The sequence below is a fragment of the Rhincodon typus genome, chromosome 4, assembly GCF_021869965.1.
Source record: "Rhincodon typus isolate 14 chromosome 4, sRhiTyp1.1, whole genome shotgun sequence".
Taxonomy (NCBI): domain Eukaryota; kingdom Metazoa; phylum Chordata; class Chondrichthyes; order Orectolobiformes; family Rhincodontidae; genus Rhincodon; species Rhincodon typus.
The window spans coordinates 61,042,074-61,060,083 of NC_063335.1; the positions used below are offsets into that span (position 1 = coordinate 61,042,074).

The 18,010-nt window shown below is 42.5% G+C and overlaps 1 protein-coding gene across 1 annotated transcript; it reads left to right on the forward strand.

Annotated features, from left to right (window-relative positions):
- Nucleotides 1-445: 445 nt before the first annotated feature.
- Nucleotides 446-1,880, forward strand: mos (v-mos Moloney murine sarcoma viral oncogene homolog). Its single transcript, XM_020525840.2, has one exon. It carries the CDS (start codon nt 517-519, stop codon nt 1,510-1,512), a length of 996 nt encoding a protein of 331 aa, XP_020381429.1. The 5' UTR covers nt 446-516; the 3' UTR covers nt 1,513-1,880.
- Nucleotides 1,881-18,010: the final 16,130 nt, after the last annotated feature.

Genomic DNA, 18,010 nt, shown 5'->3' on the forward strand with positions numbered 1-18,010 from the left:
TAAAAGAGGTATCGACTTTAGACCTGTTTATTTAAACATGTTTAACTATTCTACTTTGGGTACCTTTACCTTCTGTTGAAGAGAGAATTTCAAAACATTGCGTAGGTTCTGTGTAACAGAAAATTACAGAAAATCAAACTGGGGAAAAAGTATAGGCATCCACGTATACTTTGAATTATTTGTTCTCTCATGGAGTTATTATTGGCGGAGGTGCGGGGATATTTCTTCTAATTAATCAATAATTGCTTAAAATATATGCATTTTAAAGACATTTTATGAGCATTAGATCATCACTGGTTTTATTTAAGCGTTTTGCTAATCAGGAGTTTGCGGCTCGCAATGTTCTGCTGTGTTTGAATCCCACATGCTCATTTTTGGACTTGGCCATACCTTGGATTTGTTCTCCAGAGCTTGACTCTGCTAACAATGTGCAGATGTAACCCATTGGTTCATCAGTGAACAGTCATTAGTAAAAGATGCTGCCTGTTCGTTTGTACTAAGGGGTGGGGAAAAATAATGCCATCACCTATCCCAATTTCCCGGTTTTTGCCGAGGGCATTACCACCGACTACTTCACTGGGGCCTTGCAGCAGCCCCAACCAATTGCAGGGCCGCCGTTTATCTTGCATAAAGCCACGTCGGGTGTTACGACGGCGCTCTTGGTGCACGGTAATTTGGGATGAACTAAAGTTACTTGATCTTGTGGGTTCAGGTGGTTTCGGATGGGTTTATAAAGGAACTTATTATGGTCAAACTGTTGCAATAAAGAAAGTGAGAAAGTGCGTAAAGAACAAGCTGGCTGCTAGGCACAGTTTCTGGGCAGAACTGAACGTCGCTCACCTGGTCCATGAGAACATTGTAAGGGTTGTAGCAGCCACTACCTCTGTTCCCGCAGATCCAGAGGCCGAGGACTGTGTGGGCACTATCATCATGGAGTATGCAGGACGAACCAGCCTAGATCACAGGATTTACAACTGTACAGAACCGCTGGAAATGAGGGGATGTTTAACATTTTCTCATGACATTGTGAGTGGGCTGAGTTTCCTACACTCGCACCACATCGTACACTTGGATCTGAAACCAGCTAATATCTTGATCACCGAGGCGGGACGGTGTAAAATCGGAGATTTTGGATGTTCTCACAAATTGCCGATTGGCGGTGACTTGACTCCTAATGGTCAATTGCGACATCTTGCTGGTACCTACACTCACCGGGCACCTGAGCTCTTGAAAGGAGGTCGCGCTACTTTAAAGGCAGATATTTATTCTTTTGCGATCACGCTCTGGCAGATGATAAGTAGAGATCAGCCCTATTCCGGTGATCGTCAGTGTGTGATGTATGCTGTAGTGGCTTACAACCGGCGTCCATCTTTCTCCAGAATTTTCAATGAGTCCTCGATGGGCCGCGGGATTCGATCAATCATTAGTAACTGCTGGGAATGTGAACCAAACCGTAGACCTAGTGCAAAACAATTATTAGAAAATATTGATTGCTTAAAAGTACAGCTGTAGCAGTATCTTCATAAATTTGGGTACTTTAAACCTGAAGATATCCTTTTAATATCGCCCCTTTTTCTTACAAAAGCACTGTCTATTTTTTTAAAATGCTTTAAGGAAAAAAAACCTCAGTGTTAATGCCACATTCATTGTTGTGCTTTGCATTAGCCGGGTTATGGCAATCGGAATGGAAAGAAAGAACTTAACAACTGTTAATTGACGATATTTTGTTCCATAGGTTGGAAAACACCACTTTGTTCTATCAGTAAACTATATCGTTTCATTTTCTGTAGGATTATCTCTGTCCATGCTAAAATCTATGCTTTTTTTTTCGACTTGCTTGAAATGTCTTTACTAATAAAGCTTGCAGTTTATTTCAGCAATATTTTTGGTACCCGTATCTGAGCGCATATTTAAAACGTTAAACTTGTAAACTGTTTATAGCTCAAGTTTGTCCGTGAAAATCTGTTGTGAAACTGCTTCCAGTATTGGAAGGGATGAAGTGACGGAGTGAGTAGGGTAAATTGCTAATTAGGCAAGTTTCCCAGATCTCTGAAAACGTGACGGCTGAAAAGTGATGCTCGTAGCCAAGTCATGCAGACCAGGTGGAACAGGAAGAGCAAAGGAGTGCTTTTCTGGACTCCAAAGATCTGGTCATGGACGTCTTGCACTCCAAATCCGTAATCCTGAGCATTCTGTGCGTTTACTCGCGCTCTCTCTCTCTCTTCCCACTCAGCTTTGTTACCTAACCCTGGCTGCTGGGATTCTTCCCCCTGTCTTGGTTTAATTGGCAAACTCAACTAAGATTTTAAGGTTAAAGATCCTGATAACGCCAGCAGCACCAGCGAAAAACAAGAGCAGGAATGCCAAAATCGAAGCAGTACGTCGCCAAAATATGATGGCGCTGGACAGCGCGTGATTTGGTGTTTGCTTTTCTGCTGAGGCAGTAGTCGAAATTGGAACTGGAAAGCTGTGGCGTAACTAATTATCCTAACAATCGGGTAAATAAAACGGTAAGTGAATTAGCATTCGAGTATCAGTACAAGTCTTGGAGGCATTAATTTTAAAATATTGTATCATAGGTTTTAAAACCATGACTATGGCGCGGAAATTGTGGAAACGACAGAATAATTCACGTGGAGAGCCACATGCAGGAGTTATCTCCAGTTTAAAATCCAACCGAAGTGTTGGTGACTAGCCATGCAATATAATGCAAATCATCGATATCATGACCAAGAGTGAAAATCCCTTCCCCCGTCATGAAGGGGGAAAAATAGATTTTCCTGTAAACATCAGGCTGAAAGGCCTCTGTCCGTTCTGTAACTACTAATTATGACAAATTCTAAAACTTCTGCGTTTCTGCCTACTTCCCAGTAAATATTATTATTGTTATTGTTTATTATTAATAACATTATTATTGAAATGGTTAGCTGGTATCTGGCATCATTTGACTGGCTGAATATTGTCTGCAATTGAATAAGCCTGCAAATTTTGTATAAAGAATAATATCCTAGGAAAAAAATGACTTGGCTTGCACCTCTATTGGAAGTTATTCAGATTCCAAGCTCAAACATGTAAAATCTGCATTCTAATTTGAAGGATGGACAATTGGCTCTTGTATGAGTGTTATGACCAGTAATGTGTGGCTTCATTTTGAACAAGGTATGTAAATGAGGCTTATTTGATTCTTATCTGTTGTGGAATGGATCTGCAAAGCTTAATTTTGGATCCTGATAAATGGAAACATCTGTATACATTATCAAAACCTTTCATTATGTTAAGCCCTCTACATATAGAGAGGGGTCTCTTGAAAAGAGACCCTTATTCCGAAATGAATACCCTTTTTAATTGAGATCCTTGTGCATCTCCAGTTCCTTTGTCTCATAAATATAATTGGACACATGCACAACAAAATTTACAATCGGACATTGATTAAATTGAGTGACAGAAACTGAAAGATTGAAATCATCCACTCTTGACTTGTGTTTCATCACTTAGAAAAACTAGATGAATAAAGAGATCTTGAGGATCTAAGTTGTAATGAAAGGTCTTCTCTTGCAATATATAATTAGAACTTTTAGAATTTGGAGTTCAAAATAATGACATAAGTGACAGTTACTTTAAGAATTTGTCTTTGAGAGCATTAGGTAAAGTGGTTCTCTGGAATAGTGAACTAACGGTTTGTGTCAGAGCAGGCAAAACACTTTCCTCTTTAGAAGTTCCACAAACGTTTTCAAAACCAAGAGTGCTTAGTTAGAAATTTGCAAGTTATTAGAAGTTGAGGAAGCAAGCTAGTTTTGAGACTCATCACATAAGATTAATCTAGGACTGAAACTGGGGAGAATCAATTAGGTTAAACTTAAAGATTTGTGATAGAAAGTGATTTTTTTTCTCCAGCTTTGCTTCTTGATAATGGCTAGTACTAGGAAATGAGTTTTCTGTCTAAGATCTTTAACTGTAGGTCTCTATCTAGTTTTTATTTTCCACCTTGTGAGTAAACATCTCTTCCACTGTTTTTAAAAGTTTGCGCACTTGTGATTGTTTCGATGACTTACTGCCCTGTTACTTCCAACTTCTTAGAATTTGAATTATCAAGCCAGATTTCATTCTTGTATCTAACTTGACCAGTTTTACCATTTAAGGTAACCAAATCAACTGTGATGTTTTTGTACCTATCCAAAGTGCTAGTTAAATCTTAACATTTATTCCAAGAGGGCTGGAATAAAAAGGGATGCTGCAGTTTTACAAAAGTCAGGTAAGCTGCCATTGGGAATACTGCTTTCAGTTTTGGGTACTGTACCTTCGCTATGTAGTAGTTGCAATATAGAATGCTGGATTTGAAAGGCTTGAGTTAGACTGGTTCAACAAGGTGCAGGGCTGGATGAACACAGCAGGCCAAGCAGCGTCATGGGAGCAGAGAGGCTGACGTTTTGGGCCTAGACCCTTCATCAGAAAAGGGGGAGGGGAAGGGGGTTTTGAAATAAATAGGGAGAGAGTGGGAGGCGGATAGAAGAGGGATAGAGGAGAGGATAGGTGGAAAGGAAACAAACAGGTCGAAGAGGCGGGGATGGAGCCAGGAAAGGTGAGTGTAGGTAGGGAGTTAGGAAGGGGATAGGTCAGTCCAGGGAGGACGGACAGGTCAAGGGGGCGGGATGAGGTTGGTCGGTAGGAGATGGAGGTGCGGCTTGAGGTGGGAGGAGGGGATAGGTGGGAGGAAGAACAGGTTAGGGAGGCAGGGACGAGCTGGACTGGTTTTGGGATGCGGTAGGGGGAGGGGAGATTTTGAAACTTGTGAAATCCACATTGATACCATTGGGCTGCAGGGTTCCCAAGGAGAATATGAGTTGCTGTTCCTGCAACCTTCGGGTGGCATCGTTGTGGCACTGCAGGAGGCCCAGGATGGACATGCCGTCTGAGGAATGGGAGGGGGAGTTGAAATGGTTCGCGACTGGGAGGTGCAGTTGTTTATTGCGAACCGAGCGTAGGTGTTCTGCAAAGCGGCCCCTGAGTCTCCACTTGGTTTCCCCGATGTAGAGGAAGCCACACCGGTTTCAGCGGATGTAGTATACCACATTGGCAGATGTGCAGGTGAACATCTGCTTGATGTGGAAAGTCTTCTTGGGGCCTGGGATGGGGGCAGGTGTAGCACTTCCTGCGGTTGCAGGGAAAAAAGTGCCGGGTGTGGTGGAGCTGGAGGGGAGTGTGGAGCGGACAAGGGAGTCACGGAGAGAGTTGTCCCTCCGGAAAGCAGATAAAGGTGGGGAGGGAAAGATGTCTTTGGTGGTGGGGTCGGATTGCAGATGGCGGAAGTGTCAGAGGATGATGCGTTGGATCCGGAGGTTGGTGGGGTGGTACGTGAGGACGAGGGGGATTTTTTTTGGTTCTTATTGCGTGGACGGGGTGTGAGGGATGAGGTGCGGGAGATGGTGGGGTGGTGTCCAGGAGGAGGGGGTGTGTTGGAAGCGGGAGAAGGGGTCAGTAGAGGGAGGGTTAGGTTCACGGTTGAAGAAGTAAGCGTGGAGGCGGAGGCGGCGGAAAAACTGCCAGCAGCTCCAGAGGACACAGCAGCACCCAGCCCTGCCGAGTCTTCACCATCCCCCCAGACCTACCCCTTACTGAGGACGAACGGTCAGTCCTCAGTAAAGGGCTCACCTTTGTCCCCCTCCACCCACAGATCAACGAATACCGCTCACGCTTGGACATAGAGCAGTTTTTCCGCCGCCTCCGCCTCCACGCTTACTTCTTCAACCGTGAACCTAACCCTCCCTCTACTGACCCCTTCTCCCGCTTCCAACACACCCCCTCCTCCTGGACACCACCCCACCATCTCCCGCACCTCATCCCTCACACCCCGTCCACGCAATAAGAACCAAAAAAAATCCCCCTCGTCCTCACGTACCACCCCACCAACCTCCGGATCCAACGCATCATCCTCTGACACTTCCGCCATCTGCAATCCGACCCCACCACCAAAGACATCTTTCCCTCCCCACCTTTATCTGCTTTCCGGAGGGACAACTCTCTCCGTGACTCCCTTGTCCGCTCCACACTCCCCTCCAGCTCCACCACACCCGGCACTTTTTTCCCTGCAACCGCAGGAAGTGCTACACCTGCCCCCATCCCAGGCCCCAAGAAGACTTTCCACATCAAGCAGATGTTCACCTGCACATCTGCCAATGTGGTATACTACATCCGCTGAAACCGGTGTGGCTTCCTCTACATCGGGGAAACCAAGTGGAGACTCAGGGGCCGCTTTGCAGAACACCTACGCTCGGTTCGCAATAAACAACTGCACCTCCCAGTCGCGAACCATTTCAACTCCCCCTCCCATTCCTCAGACGGCATGTCCATCCTGGGCCTCCTGCAGTGCCACAACGATGCCACCCGAAGGTTGCAGGAACAGCAACTCATATTCTCCTTGGGAACCCTGCAGCCCAATGGTATCAATGTGGATTTCACAAGTTTCAAAATCTCCCCTCCCCCTACCGCATCCCAAAACCAGTCCAGCTCGTCCCTGCCTCCCTAACCTGTTCTTCCTCCCACCTCAAGCCGCACCTCCATCTCCTACCGACCAACCTCATCCCGCCCCCTTGACCTGTCCGTCCTCCCTGGACTGACCTATCCCCTTCCTAACTCCCTACCTACACTCACCTTTCCTGGCTCCATCCCCGCCTCTTCGACCTGTTTGTTTCCTTTCCACCTATCCTCTCCTCTATCCCTCTTCTATCCGCCTCCCACTCTCTCCCTATTTATTTCAAAACCCCCTTCCCCTCCCCCTTTTCTGATGAAGGGTCTAGGCCCGAAACGTCAGCTTCTCTGCTCCTATGATGCTGCTTGGCCTGCTGTGTTCATCCAGCCCTGCACCTTGTTGTCTCGGATTCTCCAGCATCTGCAGTTCCTACTATCTCTGATTCAAAGTTAGACTGGTTCTATTATTTGTCTTCTATTCCCTTGAATATAGAAAATTAGTGAGTTATTGAGGAATTAAGGAAATTGATGATATTTTATAGAAATAGGAGGCCTAACATTTAAAGTTTAGTGTTAGAATATCCAGAAATGAAGCCAGAGTGCACCTCTTCACACTAGGGTACTGGAAATATGGAATTTGCCACAATCTTGTGAAGGCTCGGACACTAACTTTTTTTTTCAACTAGGGTGGGTGAGAGTTGAGAAAGAAAAAAACGTTAATTATGGAACCAAACAATACAGATACCATTTTTGAGCAATCAATCAGCCTAAATCTCATTGCTGGTATAGATTTGAGAGGCTGAATAGACAACTGAAGTATTTCATTTTTGAAACGTAAATATGGCAGCTTTAAACAGACTTTTCAATTTTCCTTGTGCTTTTGAGATGTAAAGCAGCCATATAGACACGCTACCTTTTTAAAAATGAATTGCATCAGTGATGTAAGTCTCAACACAGCTTTGAAAGACAGGACTATCTTCAGTGTATTTGTGCTGTATACCCTTTTTATTAATAGCAGTGATAGGAGCTTGAGGTAAAGAGTACAAGTATACCAACCTGGTCATTGTTGTTTTAAGCAAGGCCATTACTTATTGCCCTTCCCTAACTGATCTTGAGCTGACTGGCATACAAGATCATCTCACAGAATTCTAGAATCCCTACAGTGTGGAAACATGCCCTTTGGCCCAACAAGTCCACACAGACCCTTGAAGCATCCTGCTTGGATCCATCTTCCTATAACCCACCTAAGCTACACATATCTGAACACTATGGGCAATTTAGCATAGCCAATCCACCTACCCTCAGACTGTGGGAAGAAACCGGAGCACCCAGAGGAAACCCACACAGACACTGGGAGAATATGCAAACTCCTCACAGACAGTTGCCTGAGGGTGGAATCTAACCTGGGTCCCTGGTGCTGAGAGGCAGCAGTGCTAACCACTGAGCCACCATGCTGCCCTTGAGGCAGCTGAGTTAAACACAACACTAATGTGGGTCTTTAAAAAGAAAACACCGGGCTAAATTTTCCCACTTTTATTTTCAACAAATGTTTTGGCAAATCATAAGAACAGAGTCTACCACGGCTCACAGCAACTTTGTCCATGCAATCTTCCATAGAACATAGAACAGTACAGTACAGCACAGTACAGGCCCTTCAGCCCACGATGTCGTGCCGAACTTTTACCCTAAACCTAAGGTCTATCTAACCTCCACCCCTACCTTATACTATCATCCATATGCCTATCTAATAGCCGCTTAAATGCCCCTAATGAGGCCGACTCCACTACCCTCTCCGGCAATGCATTCCATGCCCCTACCACTGAGTAAAGAACCTACCTCTGACATCTCCCCTATATCTACCTCTACTCACTTTAAAACTATGCCCGCTTGTAAAAGCTACCTCCACCCGAGGAAAAAGTCTCTGGCTGTCTACTCTATCTATACCTCTGATCATTTTGTGTTCACCTCTATCAAGTCACCTCTCATCCTTCATCGTTTGTTCTAAAGAGAAAAGCCCTAGCACTCTCAACCTTTCCTTGTAAGACCTTCCCTCCATTCCAGGCAACATCCTGGTAAATCTCCTCTGCATCTTTTCTAACGCTTCCACATTGTTCCTATAATGAGGTGACCAGAACTGGACACTTTACTCCAGATGTGGCTGAACCAGGCTTTTGTATAGCTGGAGTATACTTCACGGTTCTTGAACTCAATCCCTCTATTAATGAAAGCTAACACACCATACACTTTCTTAACAACTCTATCCACCTGGGTGGCAGCTTTCAGGGAACTGTGAACATGCACCCCAAGATCCCTCTGCTCCTCCACTCTGCCAAGAATCTTTCCATTAACCCTGTATTCTGCTTTCAAGTTTGTCCTTCCAAAATGAATCACCTCGCACTTTTCAGGGTTAAACTCAACTGCCACTTCTCAGCCCAGCTCTGCATTCTATCAATGTCCCTTTGTAACCTAGAACAGCCCTCTGCACTGTCCACAATGTGACCCACCTTCATATCATCTGCGAACTTACTAATCCACCCTTCCACTCCTTCGTCCAAATCATTTACAAAAATCACAAATAGAAGAGGACCCAGAACAGATCCTTGTGGTACACCACTCGTAACTGAGCACCATGTTGAAGATTTTCTGTAAAATATCCCACTCCTCACCTCTTCTTGCCCTCCTGAAATTGAACAGTAGGAAAGGTGGCAGTGCTAGCTACCAGCATTCATGCCACTAGCACCATTTTTAAAGTCTAGATGCACACCACTTCAGATGCTGCAAGCCATGAATTGCCTCTCACATTGTGGTGTTCCATCATTACCGTTGAGAAAATGGCCTGATAAGACCCTGTAGGAGGATGCTGTCCAATAGCATGCAGGGATATTTCATAGAATCCCTACAGTGTAGAAACAGAAATATGGTGAAGATTGAGTTGGATGATGGCTAGGAGAATGGTGCTGCAAGTTGGAAATTTGCACCATCTAATTTATCACGGAATGATAGGTGATTTGGAAATGGCCTACAAGTTAACCCTCCAACTCCCCTAATGAGAGGCAAATGCGGGTGAATAAGGCAGTCATCACTCAGTGAGATTCTGAAGTTGCTATAATAAATGCTAAAGGGAAACTTGGAATCTTTTGTCAAGTTTCCAATTTTTTTTCATTCTTGCCATATTTTTGAAACTTTCTTATCACTACTGACTCCAATTCAGCAAGGGTAAAATTCAATCCAAAGTGTTGCTGAAAATAATCTGCCAAATTCATAAAGAATTCTTTTGCTCTTAGCAATTCAATTTATTGTCAGCTTTGGCATCTTACAATTTTAAGCAAGATTTGCTATTCTGATTATGATCTTAACCATATTATTAAAGGAATAGAAATAGTTTGTATGTAGCATCTTTTTTAAAAACGAACCATTTAATGACCTGTTAAAATTTATGCTTAAGAATTCAAGGGAAAATATATTTTTTTAAGTAGAAATTGTAATTATAACTAAGTCAAGCACAAAATGTTAGTTTCCTTGCTAAACCCTTCTCTGCAGTACTACGATAAGTGTCATATCTTGTACATGTATTTGCATTTAGAAGCTATTCTAACTCGTTATTTTTATTGAGTTTTATTGGATTTGAAACGTTAACTGTTCATCTGGCCACAAATGCTGCCAGACCTGCTGAGTTTCTTGGACACTTTTTTAAAATTTCAAATCTCTGCCACTTGCAGTACTTAGTTACGTTATTTGCAATAAGAACAAAAGCTGCAAAGAGATATTGACAGGTTAGGTGAGCAGCAACAAGTTGGGGCAGAATGTGGGAAAGTGAGATTTTTCAAGTTAGAAAATATTCTGCTTTTCTAAGTGGCATGAAACTTCTAAATATTTATGTTCGGAGGGACTTTTGTTCCTTGTACATGCACACAGTGTGCAGCAAATAATTAAGAAAATGGTTTTATTAGTGTTTATTGCAAGGAAATTGCAGTTCAAATTCTTGCTACAGTTCTACTGGGCTTTGAGACCACACCTGGAATACAGTGTCCAGTTTTGGCCTCATTAACTAGCAATATAGTAACAAGCCAACACTGTTGTACCAGTTCCAGAGTTCAAAATGATAGTACCCTTCGCTAGCTGGCAGTTTTGCAGATGCCCCTTTACCAGACAGGGTATAAATGAAGAAATTGTTATCTATGATCGGGTTGTAGGGGCTTTCAATTTATTTTCCATTTTTCATAAAAATGGGGTTAGGTTTAACTAATTCTTTCTCGATTCAACTTTGATCTCGAATTAAGATATAATGTAATTTTCATTAACGTATAATGGTATTAAAGATTTGAAATTGGTTTAAAACTTATTGCTGAATGACTGACAATATTTGGTGGAGTGTTTGCATATAAATGTCTATTCACTATGCATTATGTCTGGATTCCATGAAAATTGAATTAAGTGAAACTTGGATAAGTAGTTGAAATAATATTTTAAAACTCCTGCAGAAGGTTATTTTTGCCTTGAAGGTAGAATTAAAATGGGTCCCAAATGTTGGAATCAAGTTTAAAGAAAATCACCTGTTCTGGGGCCAAGGATATGTTCCCAAACAGACTAGAAAATGTACCTTCTGTATATCCAAATTGAGAAATTGTCTATATTCTTTTCATCACAACATCATACACTCAACTTTTAAGTTTGTTAAGTGACAATTTGTCAATTTTGGCCTCATTCACAATCTTAAACTCTTAAAATCTTTTTAGGTTTTAGTTCTCCACGTTTATGGGGAGCTGGATTGGAACATGTCGCTATTTGTTTTCTGATCTGTGGTGATACAGCTGTGAAGAACAGTTCTGCAATGGCCCACAGCAGGTGTTGGTACTGGCTTTTTATGTGCTCACCCCAATCCTTTCTCACTTTTTGAGACAGGATCCTGCTCTTGTTAAAGGCATGGCATATACTAATTATTATAATAAGTAATGAAATAGTTTATAAACTTTTCTACACCTAATGTTGCAATAATATGACAGTACATGTTTATTCGCACTAAAAGCACAATATATCGTTTAGATCAATTTCTAATTTTTTCATGATTTAGAGTAACTTTATTTGAATCCACATCTACAAAGTATATTCAAGACAACATTTATCTATACACCAGGAAAGCAATTATTTTGAATGAACAAATCCAGTTAATGTTGTTTCCGCCAACTTGTGTAGGTTACTATTACTAAATTGTCTTTGTTGATGGGCTGGAGTCCCATTTGCATTGAAGATATTGTTTGCAGTTGCAACAGCCACCATTTTGGTTGGAGTCTTGATGCTGTCACCATGTGTCTTTGCAGCTAAATTTCCTTTTTAATGTTTTTGGGTTTGAAAGAGGGAAAGTTTGCAGCATATAGGCACTGCAGGCTTAAAGTTCATTCAACTCTATACAAGAATGCATTGTTACATTCGGTACAATTCATGAGACAGTTGTCTTAAGTTGACTCTTTTTCAGAGTATTTTAAACCCAAATTGAAATAAGTGATGGGAAGTTGTACAGAATTATGCTGGACTGCAAGCCCATGTGACCCACGAACGTCAGAAATGGGAGCAAGAGTAGACCACTTGGTATGTAGAGCCTGTTCTAACATTTAATATGATCTTGGCTGATTTTGGGCTTCAACTTTCCTGCCTGCTTCCTCATATTACTTGATTCTCTCTTTCAGTGAGGAAAGACCCTTTATTTAAAACGGTAAAAAAAATCCATCCTGGTGAAGCAGGGAGAAGAGATCCTGTTAGTATCAGGAGAAGCTTAGGATTTTAACTCCAAGTGTAGCATAGTACATAAGTACAGTATGGGGTTTTGGTTATTACGTTTCTAGGGGTTGGTCTATTAGTTGCTTACAAAAAAAGTTCAGTCAATGATTCTAGTTTTGGTTACAGCAAAATTCTTAATGTGAAATTACCTTCCATTCTTTGCATAAGTCACTGGGAAATTCCTTTTTTAAAAGTTACCATAGAATTTACAGTACAGAAGGAAGCCATTCAACCCCTAAGTGATAGGGTTGTCCCAAGTTGACAGGGTTGTTAAGGCTAATGTTGTGTTGGCTTTCATTGGCAGGTGGATTGAGTTTAAGAGCTGTGAGGTTATGCTGCAGCTCTAAAACCCTGATTAGACCACACTTGCAATATTGTGTTCGGTTCTGGTCACCTCATTATAGGAAGGATGTGGAAGCTTGAGAGAGGGTGCAGAGTAGATTTACCAGGATGCTGCCTTGAATGGAGGGCAGGTCTTATGAGGAAAGGTTGAGAGAGCTAGGGCTTTTTTCATTAGAGGGAAGAAGGATGAGAGGTGACTTGATAGAGGTGTACAAGATGATAGGCACAGAGTAGATAGCCAGAGACAGTGTTTCCTAGAGTGGAAGTGACCATTACGAGGGGACATAATTTTAAAGTGATTGGAGGAAGGTATAGGGGAGATGTCAGAGGTAGGTTCTTTACACAGAGGTGGGTGCATGGAATGAACTGCCAGTGGTGGTAGTAGAGTCAGATACATTAGGAATGTTTAAGTGACTCTTGGATAGGCATGTGGATGATAGTAAAATGAAGGATATGCAGGCTAGTTTTGATCTTAGAATAGGATAACAGATTGGCCCACGATGTTGTGCCAAAGGGCCTGTACTATGCTGCACTGTTCTATGTTCTAGATCTGTACAACTGAAAAGAATTAACCAGAGTCTCTAAGATAAATATTAATAGATCTATACAGCATAGAAAAAGGCCATTCAGCTCATCATGCCTGCACAAGCTGAGTGCAAATTTCCTGCTTTTCTCCCCCATACACTTGTCCATTATTTTTATCCAAAATCTTCATCCAATGCCCTCTTGAATACTTAACTTTTAACCTGCTTCCTCCACATTTCCAAGCAGCGCACTCCACATCCTAACGACTTGCTCAGTGAAAAAGGTTTTTCTCACTTCACCCTTCCTTCTCAAACAGGTCATTTTAAATTTAGGTCCTCCTCTTCTTGTTCCTTTATACCGCACCTCATCACATCAAAATTTCTTTTTTTTTTTTTTGTAGTGACCACAATTCCCTTACTAAAGTATCTCCACTCACTGCAATTTTTTTTTTTTTTTGGTTTCTTTGGTTCTCGTGCCCCCTAAGTATCGTGCCCCATCTTCACCCTGTTAACATTCAACATGAGGCTTGAGCTCTGCTTCCAACAGCTTTGCCTGCAGATTTATAGGTCTGAGAAGAGAATATAGTATTGGACTCCTCCCCTGAAGTGTGTCCATAACATATGTGAAAAGCAGGTAGAATTTTTCAAAAAGGTTGTAACATTTTCACACGTAGTAATACAAGCCCTCATGAGGAAAGCCCAGCATGGAGTAACTGCAGGCCCATGGCTAAAGGGGTGAAATTTGGAACTTTTATTTACTACTTTATACAGACAAGAACTTTAATGTTGAATGTTTAAGTAGAAAACTAAATAAGTTAATCTCCTACCAAGGTACTTGTACTTAAAAATGGCACTGTGAATGGTGACATTTTTGAGATTGGTGTTTTGATTTAAAAGATAGAGGTCGGCATGCCTGATCATAATGTCCTTCATGGTCCCAGGGTATCTTATACACTTCAAAGCCAAAGCAATTTGGTCACTGTTGAAACACTAAGAAATACAACTAATTTGAAAACAGCAAGGCCATTAAGAATCTATTCACTAAACAAACCATCTTCTCTAGTATTGTTCCTTTTTTGAGGGAGAGGTGTTTGGTACACTTTCCTTTTATTGGTCAATGTAGTGAGTATAGGAATTGGGGGGTGGTTGGGGTGGCGGAGGGGTCATGTTGTGGCTGTACAGGACATTGGGCAACTTTTGGAACACTGCATGCAATTCTGGTCTCTGCCATAAGAAGGATGCTGTGAAACTTGAAAGGGTTCAGTAAAGATTTACAAGAATGTTGCCAGGATTGGAGGGTTTGAGCTATTAGGAGAAGCTGAACAGGCTGGGGCTATTTTTCCATGGAGTGTTGGAGGCTGAGGGGTGACCTTATAGAACTTTGTAAAATCACGGAGGGCTGTGGATAGGGCAATTAGCCAAGGCCCTTTTTCCAAGGGTAGGGAAGCTCAAAACGAGAGGGGAAAGATTTTTAAAAGGGACCAAAGGGGCAACTTTTTCCATGTAGAGGATGGTGTGTGTATGGAATGAGCTGCCAGAGGAAGTGGTGGAGGCTGGTTCAAATACATTTACCCATCTAGAAGTCCTTTTAAATGAATAGGAAGAGTTTAGAGGGATAGGGGCCAAATGCTGGCAAATGGGACTAAATTAATTTAGGATATTTGGTCAGCATGGATGAGTTGGACCAAAGGGTCTCCTTCATGATGTACATCATCTGACTAAGTAAATAGGGCTGAGAGTGAAATAGTGGAGGCAGTCTCAATGAAATCCCTTTTGACTTCAAGTAATTATTTGAAAAGGAGCCAAGGTTTAAAGGGAGAAGGCACAGAAATGCATCAAGTGATGATTTTGGAGAGCAGATGGTAGACCAAATGGCCGCCTTCAGCACTAACAACTGTGACACGTGTTCATTTTAATTACTACTTTTCATCTCATTGCTAAGATCATAGGGTTTTGGATTTTACAGCTTCTACAATTATAGAATATGAAGCATGTTTTAAGAATCCTAGAACTTTTTATTGCAAAAATGTACTTCATTCAATAAAAAAATCTTTGTGCCTACAAAAGGTAGTAGAAGCTTCACTGGAGATGTACTGATGTTACCTAGCAGGGTGACAAAATGTCTCCAATTCATCCATCCCATGTGTTTGACAAGTCTACAATCTTGTCTACAACCTGATCTACAAATCTTCTCAAAAACCTATTTTTGAGATTCTGCACTACCTTTGCAGGGTGGGGGTGAGGAGGTGGAGGGGGAGTAGAAAGAGAAACAAACACAATTTGACATTCTTCAGTGTTTCCCTGCTGTTGCAAACACATTTTCTACTCATGCGGGACACTTTACATTCATTTTGAGGCAATAAGACTGTCTGACCACTGAACTAACCCTCATTGTATTTTTGGCAGAAAGACCTCAGATGGTAGTTCCCTGTGCCCCCTCCCTTTTTTTAGTGGTAGTATGTAGTACTGGATCTTGGAATGTGCCAGTTTGTACCACAGTTAAGGTTCATTCTTTAAAAGACTGTCTTTGGTCTTCCACTGTAGAGTTGATGGTCGTCTAGGTGTAACTTAATGTTTGCCTTGATGTGCATCCTAGGGAGCAACCCATAGTGTGCAGAGGCATTTGTGATGGAGGTGCTCAGTACAAACTTTTTAAAAAAAAAAAAAAAAGTCTACTCTATATCACTCCAGACTTCCTTCCCACAGAGATGTTCCACCAGGAGATGTGACAATCTATTTTCCGTTTCAAGGGCAGTGTGCAATAGCAGAAATAATCCAGGTGTATGTGAAGCATCTGATGAGTAGTGCCTTTCTCACTACCAGCCAAGTCACGTCTTGCTTGTTGGAAAGGTCTGGTGACGAGGTATTCTACCATGTGACTGTTGACAGTTTGTTCAGATAACTGCTCGACTGAATTAACCCTCTCCTCTTTCCTGTAGAGCCTCAAGGATTTTGTGCTGACCATGGCCTGATTGACTTATGGTCAAATGGAAAGAATTGCACAAAGAAAACATGAGGGACAGGTCATACAGATTGGTCCAACTATTTGGAGCATTCAAATGACAACCGGGTCAGATCTATCTATTGTAACAGTGGGGATGGATAGAACCTCCAGTATGTAGTGACACTTTGCGCACTGGTGGTGTTCACTTTTATGGAGTTGCATACTAAGTGGAAGAAGGCTTGGATGATATGGGGTGTAGGCTCAGGGCATGTACCAGACATATGCAACATACAACATGGACAGTACATCACAAGTGATGGCTAAGTTTTTAACCTACAATGGATAGGGAGCACTGTTCCGATCTGCCCAGTTTTTGTCTCACCTTGGTGATTTACATGTCTCAAGTTTTGGTGCACATCCTGGCCCCCTCTGAACCACATACCCAGCACCTTCATGTAATCTGGCCCAAGGGTGAAGAGGAGAAAGGATCAGAATGCTATTTGAGAAGCAAAACTGAGCTAGTTCGAAGTGATGGTCTTGTTTACTGGAATATATAGCCACTCCCATTATGCTACTGATACCAATGTGAATTTTTATTTAAACAAATGTGAGGTGTTAAACTCCATTTTGGAATGTTGCAACACTAACAGAAGGATGTGGAAGTTTTTGAGAGGGTACAGAAAAGGTTTACCAGAATGTTGCTTGTATTGAAGGGTATTAGCTTTTGAGGACCGGTGGGCAACGGTGGTTTGTTTTCACATACAGTGGAAGCTGAGGGCAACCTGATAGAAGTTTATAGAATGTACAAGCAAAGTCTTTTTCTTTCTTCAGTGTAAAGATGTTAATTAGGAGGAGACCTAGGACTTTAAGCCTTCACCCTTTTTTATTTTGGAAGGAGAAGTCCCCTCCCCCACCCTGTGGTAAGTGCCTGGAAGGAGGTAGTAAAAGCAGATACAATAGCCATATTTTTGAGGCACCTCCACAGCTAGACGAATAGGCAGGGAGTAGAGAGATATGGACTGTTCAAAGGCAAAAGTTTGTTCCAGTTTAGAAAGCATCATGTAGCTGCACAGGCTGGGCCGCAGGGTCTATTCCTGTGCTCTACTATTCTCAGGTGCGAGGGAACCTCAATAAGTTTCATCTGGTTTTCAATACTATCTGTTACTTATCTCGCCAAGATGGCGCCGGTATAATACATAATGTTCGGGCTCAGTCCAGGCAGGCGACATCATTTTCTCTGTGACAAAGAGATAACAAGGTGTAGAGCTGGATGAACATAGCAGGCCAAGCAGCATCAGAGGAGCCGGAAAGCTGATGTTTCGGGTCTGGACCGTTCTTCAGAAATGGAGATGGAAATCCTCTGATGCTGCTTGGCCTGCTGTGTTCATCCAGCTCTATACCTTGGTATCGTAGATTCTTTAGCATCGGCAGTTCCCACTATCTCTGAATCATTTTCTCTATGTACTTTTTCATCCTTTCCTCATCTTTGAGTCTCGACTGGACCGGGACTCCTAACAGTGCGCTGCCCAGAGCCTAGACTCTTGGCGAGGCGTTGGTGGCTGCAGAGCCGGAGCTTTGCTCTAAACTTTATAGGACTGTAATACCAATTGTCTGGGGTCCAGTGCGTATCCAGCAAAAGCACACATATGCAATTTCAATAACTTATTTTATTACTATTTCATAGTCATGTTTGCAAAAGTACTTTGTTCTGTAAAATGTAGTTCTCTCTCAGAAAACTTCAGTACTCATTAAAGTGAACTGGAATCAACGACCTCCTCAACTCTCGCGTCTTGGCCTCGGGGAGGATAATGCCGTGACCATTGGACCTCCGACTGTCAGAGGGCGCATCAGGCTAAACGCTAGTACGCGGGCCGGGAACGGGGACGTCTCAGCGCCGGACCGCATGCGCTATGCGATCCGTTCCGGTTCCGAGTCCCGGGTTTTACACTCTGTCAGCGGC